Below are 7,246 nucleotides of genomic sequence, written 5' to 3'. Positions count from 1 at the left end.
ATGTGTCACCCGCACAAGAGACAGCCCAGGGGCACCGGCAACGATCCCGCTCGGAAGATTTCATGTGTCGCCCGCACATGAGCCAATCCAGGGGCACTATATATATATATATATATATATAGAGAGAGAGAGAGATAGATAGATAGATAGATAGATAGATAGATAGATAGATATATAGGGAAAATTCACAAAAAAAACAAAAGACGAAGACAGGTGGTGTAGAAAACATACAGATGTATTAGTATAACGCTCGGAAAGTGAAAACGTCTTTAATGTTTCGAGCCTACACTCTTACACAAAAAGAAACAAGGAGAGAAACATGAAGAAAACACCCTTTTCAAGTTAAAATAAACATAAAACGATTTTTTATTGGATGTCTACTTACTTCTGTCATGTCTGTATGTGTACACACTCACACACACACACACTTATATACCAATTTCTGGAACACATTGTCACGATTCACATGTATGTTTAACTATCAAAGCACCTCACAGTTTTGAACCTATATATATATATATATATATATATATATATATATATGTAAAGAATTTATGGGATGGTTAGAATGGTTTTTGAATGAAAGAGGTTCAAAATTGTGAGGTGTTTTGATAGTTAATCATGCATGTGAATCGTGACAATGTGTTCCAGAAATTGATGTATAAGTGTGTGTGTTGTGTACACATACAGACATGACAGAAGTAAGTAGACATCTAATAAAAAAATCGTTTTATGTTTATTTTACCTTGAAAAGGTTTATATTTTTATTAAGGGACATTTTTATCTTTCAGGTTCTATATGTGACTTTTTAATCATGCCATGGACAAAAGAAGCCTTGGAACTGTCTGAAATTCAAAGAGGCTGTATTGTGGGTCATTCTGAAGGTGGACATAGTGTAAAATTGCAGAAAACCTTGGGATCCCACTTTCTACAGTTAATTGGGTGATTGTGCAATTCACCAGAGAGGGGAAGGAGTCTACATCATGTTGCCCAGATCAATTAGGGCCCTCTGACAGGACCCTTTGCTTTGTTAAATGGAGTGTGGAGGATAATCCTCATTGCAAGACTTCTGACACAGCAGAACAAGTTGATGTCAGTCCCAGAACAGCTACCCCATTCCAAACATACAAGATTTTTCAGCCCAGCTAGCCAGGTGCTCGGTTTTCTCCAAGGTTAACCTTATCCGGGTATACCACCAAACACCAGTACAAGGCAACGATGTGCTGAAAACTGCCGTGATCACTCCTTTTGGTCTGTACGAATTCCTACGTACACCCTTTGGGCTGAAAACTGCGGCACAATCCTTCAAACGCCATATGGACACTGTGTGCAGAGGTCTCGATTTTGTCTTTGCATACTTAGATGATATCCTTATTGCAAGCCCAAATGTAGAGCTACATAAGAAGCACCAAGGGACTCTTTTTGATAGGCTGGAACAGAATGGTTTAGTAATCAGCCCTGTCAAGTGCGTTTTTGGTGCAACAGAAATTGATTTCTTGAGACATCAAATCACAAGTTCCGGCGTTACACCCCTGCCAGGAAAAGTAAAAGCTATCCTATCCTTTCCACACCCCACCACAAGAAAGGCTCTACATCAATTCGTGGGCATGGTAAACTTTTACCATCGCTTCATTGCTTCTGCAGCAAAAGTGATGAGACCCCTATACAAGGCACTGTCAAAAGAAGGGGCAAAAAGACAGGTGGAGTGGGGTAGTACAATGACTTCAGCCTTCGAATCCACAAAACAAGCCCTGGCCCCAGCACCCATGCTGTCCCATCCAAGGTGCTACATGGTTCTGAGTTCTGGGATTGAATTTGGAACCATGAGGTTGGGAAGCTAACTTTTTACCATGCAGTCATGTTCAATATCTATGTCTGTTATTCTTTTATTCTTTTACTTGTTTCAGTCATTTGACTGTGGCCATGCTGGAGCACCACCTTTAGTCAAGCAAATAGACACCAGGATTTATTTCTTTGTAAGCCTAGTACTTATTCTATAGGTCTCTTTTGCCGAAACACTAGATTACAGGGGACGTAAACACACCAACATCGGTTGTCAAGCGATGCTGGGGGACAAACACAGACACACAAAACATACACATGCACACACACACACACATATATACGACAGGCTTCTTTCAGTGTTGGCCGGCCTGAGGCTATAGTAGGAGACACACTTGCCCAATGTGCCACGCAGTGGGACTGAACCCAGAACCATGTGGTTGGTAAGCAAGCTACTTACCACACAGCCACTCTTGCACCTATGTTAGTCTATGTTCCTGTAAGTTTGTAGCTTGGCAAAAAAGATCGAGAGAGTCAATACTAGACTTAAAGTAAGATAAATTACTGGGATCGGTTTGTTTGCCTACACCCTTCGAGGTGGTGCCCCAGCATGGCCACAGACCAATGACTGAAACAAATAAAAGGACAAAAGAAACCATCACCCTCCCCCTACGTAGCCATCTCTGCGAATCACATCACAAAGTCAAACCATGTCACATAATCACCAGACCGTATCATACATCATCACGAAGCTAACAATATCTACATGAGTTTTAAAAAAAAGAAAAACAAACAAAAACCAACCTTGACGCATGATCCAATCTATCAATGACACCAGCAAAACTTGCCATGATATTTCTGTCGTGTCGTATTACACAAAATACTTAAAAATTAAAGAAGCAAGATAACTGGCCAGGTTATCAAGTTGGTGCTTGAGTACAAAAATAATCACTCCCTAATCTTGTAAATGCCCAAATGCTGAAGCACAACCAACCACTTTTATCAGCCTGTAAAGGTAAAAGAAATATAAACCCTCTTCAGTAATGATTGGTCATGGGATTGCACTTGGGTTATCTCCCATGACACTAGTCCTTGCAAGGTTGTTTATGGAAGACCCACAGTCACCCATGCATACCAGCGTCCCCTCTCCGTGCCAGTGATGTTACCCAGGGGAAAGGGAAAGGCTGATACAGCTTGGCACCAGTGATGTTGCAACTCATTTCTACAGTTGAGTGAACTGGAGCAACGTGAAATAAAGTGTCTTGCTCAAGAACACAGCACACAGCCCGATGTGGGAATCAAACTCACTACCTCATGATGAGTGTATGTGTGTGCTTGCACATGTGTATGTGAAAGAGAAAGAGGGTGAGAAAGAGAGATAGAGTGAGTTAGTGAAGGTGTCTGTCGTGCTGATTGACGTATTTGTACGTAGTCTGTTTCTGAGAGTTGTTCTATTGGACCTCTGTCTAATCATTAAAACATTGATTTAATTATTAACATAGAAAGAATTTATACATTAATCCCTATTTTTGTAAGCAGTTGTATCCGTAAAAAATTTATTTGCATAGAGCAGAAATTGAAAGAAGATATACGAAATGGACATGTGTGTTTGTGTGTATGTGTGTGTGTGTATGTGTGTGCGTGTATGCGTGCTTGCGCATGTGTATGTGAGAGAGAAAGAGAGATAGAGTGAGTGAGTGAAGGTGTTGTGATGATTGACGTCTTTTAAGGTACACACATACATAGAAAATGTGAGGTCGTCGTATAAAATGTTCATGATAGCTGATTTATGGAAAAGATAATGTTAAATTTTTGAAATGCAAATATGTGAATGAAAATTAAGTTCACACCTCTACATGGTCGCTAGACCTGGTAGAAATAGCAGCCAAATCTCCCTCAAAACACCCTACTGTCTTAATCCGACAATTCTGCCTATTATGTAGTTTGAATGAGAAACTGTAACTAGAGATTATTAACCTCACAAAGAGGTGAAAGAAGAGAGACAGCATAGTGAAAGTTTTGCAACCGAATAATTATCATATACAACCTACGTGAGCTTTGAACCTCTCGTCGCCAGATGCTGTAATGTGGTTTGTATCCAATATAGTTGAACCACCACTATTAGGATAATGGCCTACAATACATGGTACCAGTGTGATACAATAAGATAATGCAGCAACAATAAGAATGTAACTATCTCTCACAAACCAACAATAAATATTCCAAATTTACAAACCAACCCACACTTTCCAACACGAACCATATAAACTCTCTCAGTTCAGTCCATTCCTCACAAGAGGGTATCTTGACTCTCATGTTGGTGGTGGTAAAGACAATGGACTGCACCCCCTTTGGGATGTTTTTTGTTTGTTTTTTTTACAGGAACCCACTATATCGAGTGCAGAGATTCCGAATCTGCATTTCAAATGCAAGGATTCAAAACATTAAACTTTCCACACCACATGGCAATCAAGGCAGATCATCATTTTCTTGTGTTCTTCAAAGACAGTTCATTGAAAGCTCTAAGTCGGGAGTCCCTGAAACTTTTTTGACCAGTGATCCTTTTATGGAATCCTTGAGCCCAGGTATGTAATGAATAAATAAAAATTAAAAAATAAGGATATTATTATTAATGACTATAAGAATAGTAATAGTATTGAGAGAAAAAAATTTCCATAATCTTCTTTGTTGTCCATGTGTAATATGACCATGGATTTACCTGATTTACGATGCGGGTAACAAGACCATAACCCACACCGTCCAATATTCTAAGCATCCTGATGGGCCAGGAGCTTTCCCTGTCTTCATATCCTTGATAGCTTTATGTACCTGGGTACTGTCGATTCAGATAGCTGGTCCCTCAATTGGATCAACCTTTGGTAGACTCTCCTCCTCCCATTCATTCTCCACATTTAGCAGTCTTTCGCAATGGCTTCTCCAAGCCTGTTTCTTGGCAGAGTCATTAAACGCAAGGGTACCATCATCCATGCGGACACATTTCTCTCCTGTGACATCAAGATTCTCTCTCGCACACAGTCTTGCAAACGAAACACCCCAAGTCTTTGGTCCTCGCGTCACTGAACATTGACAAACTTCTTTTCTGCTACTCCCTTGGCCATATATACCTGTCTCTTAGCTTCCCTTTTGGCTATTTGATACATTCTCCTGCTACTCCCACTCTTCCAGGCCTGTTTCTTTGCTCTAATGGCCCTGAATATGCTAATCGGTTACCATTTGGTAATTATGATACTTCTACAATTGAAGATAATTTTAATAAATAAAGAATTTATGTATTATGGTATTTGATACTTGTCTATTGTCTACATTGTTCATAGTCGAGGTGCAATGGCCCAGTGGTTAGGGCAGCGGACTCACGGTTTCAATTCCCAGACCGGGCGTTGTGTTTATTGAGCGAAAACACCTAAAGCTCCACAAGTCTCCGGCAGGAGATGGTAGCGAACCCTGCTGTACTCTTTCACCACAACTTTCTCTCACTCTTAATTCCTGTTTCTGTTGTACCTGTAATTCAAAGGGTCAGCCTTGTCATACTGTGTCAAGCTGAATATCCCCGAGAACTACGTTAAGGGTACATGTATCTGTGGAGTGCTCAGCCAATTGCACGTTAATTTCACGAGCAGGTTGTTCCGTTGATCGGATCAACTGGAACCCTCAACATCGTAAGCAACGGAGTGCCAACAACAACAACATTGTTCGTATAAATGCCAGTACCAAGAATAAATAAATGGAAATATGTTGGCAGAACAAAGTTAGTAAGCACAAGTCACCTCTTACACTCTCAGTATAGCGATGAAAGTCAAGATACCCTCTTGTGAAGAATGTAGGTTGTATTTCACCTGCAAATCAAACATTAAATCCTTTCAAGACCCTCTTGTGAGGAATGTAGGTTGTATTTCACCTACAAATCAAGCATTAAATCCTTTCTTAGCAGATTGTTAGCTTTATAAAATTCCCTTGCCCATGTTTTTTTTTTTTCTGCAGCCATCAACATATTACTCAAGGCCAACTGCGTCAATCTTACCAGTTTTGAAGGCAGAGCTCTTGCCTTTCGTCTCAGAAGGAATGCAAAAGCCAAGGATACAGCCCCCTTTGTCCAGCCAAATTGTTCATCACGAGGTCTTTACCCATCACTACACTGCCGGTAAAAATATTTGTTTATAATACACATACCTTCTTTTAATAGTAGACTGTTATATAGTGAGTGTCGTTAGTTACTATGGTAACAACACTCTACCTACCTATCTTTCACACTATCTCTTAACAACAACCTGTCATTATAGTTAAAATCTTTGTGTTGTCTCTATGTTGAAAGACATACAGAAGTACATACACACACAGGGCCAAAAAATAACTATCTAGTAAAAGTCTTCATTTTTTTTTGAAGCAGTGCCGTGCTGTCTATGTAGAAAGACATACAGAAACACACACACAACCAACAAAAATAAAAGATTTGCCCTTAAAATTTCTGCATTTTTAATCAAAACTTGTTACTTGCTATGGTAACAACACTACCTATATATCTAAATATATTTCTCACACACACACACACATACTGCATTTCTCTCTCAACTTTTTTCTACTCTCCTTCTAAAAATAGATTCTGATGTACATTTTGATTCCTCCTCTTCTTCCCTCCACATAAATATTGTGATGGACACACAGACGGAGATCCACTTCACATTTATGATATAAAGATTATTAAAAACAGATCTCACTTGATTTACCTTATCTCAATTTGCATGAAACAAATCCATGATATAAATTAAGGAACAACTACTCAGAAATACAGGGGCCACATTTTTCATTCCTTCACACATAAATACACACACTATTAAAGTCTGGAAGAATTTCACAAACTCCTGCTTTTGAGGTCTTCAAATTCTAGCAGTTTCCTTTGATCGCTCTCATTTTACAGTCAATAATCCAGCCCAAGCCACCAAGTCACATCATTTGGCATGGCTAGAACTAATTAACGTGGAAATGATGAGCTGCAGGGATGTATCAAGCTCCAATGTCTATTTTGCCATGGCTTCTACAGTCGGATGCCCCTCCTAACACCAGCCACTTTACAGAGTGTACAGTTTTTTTCTTCTTCTTTTTCATCCCACTGGCTCCAGTGAGATTTCCATGTGACTTGCAAAAGACAGAAAAGAACAGAGGAGGAAAAGAAAGAAAAAGGGAGAAAAAGCTCTCACAACTAAGAAACCGAATTTCGGAGGGAAAGGTGGAGATGAGTGGCTGTATACCAGATGTTGAAAGACTTAAGTATGAATGATGGACAAGCACAGATGTCTTGCTATTACTCATTACTCTTTTACTTGTTTCAGTCATTTGACTGCGACCATGCTGGAGCACTACCTTTTAGTTGAGCAAATCGACCCCAGGACTTATTCTTTGAAAGCCTAGTACTTATTCTATCGATCTCTTTTTGCCAAACTGCTAAGTT

At 39.6% G+C, this 7,246-nt stretch overlaps 1 protein-coding gene across 1 annotated transcript in view; it reads left to right on the top strand.

Moving 5' to 3' along the window:
• The first annotated feature begins 2,404 nt into the window (after positions 1 to 2,404).
• LOC128250528 (uncharacterized) overlaps positions 2,405 to 7,246 on the top strand; it is an 11,297-nt gene continuing 6,455 nt past the window's right edge. The window contains exons 1-2 of the mRNA XM_052975763.1: positions 2,405 to 4,367; positions 5,782 to 5,941. Coding sequence (XP_052831723.1) covers positions 4,097 to 4,367; positions 5,782 to 5,941 — 431 coding nt within the window. The 5' untranslated portion in view covers positions 2,405 to 4,096. The remainder of the gene's footprint in view (positions 4,368 to 5,781; positions 5,942 to 7,246) is intronic.

The sequence above is a fragment of the Octopus bimaculoides genome, chromosome 22 (assembly GCF_001194135.2).
Source record: "Octopus bimaculoides isolate UCB-OBI-ISO-001 chromosome 22, ASM119413v2, whole genome shotgun sequence".
NCBI classification, from domain to species: domain Eukaryota; kingdom Metazoa; phylum Mollusca; class Cephalopoda; order Octopoda; family Octopodidae; genus Octopus; species Octopus bimaculoides.
Note: the sequence above shows the minus strand (reverse complement) of the source record. Positions and strands in the feature narration are given on the sequence as shown.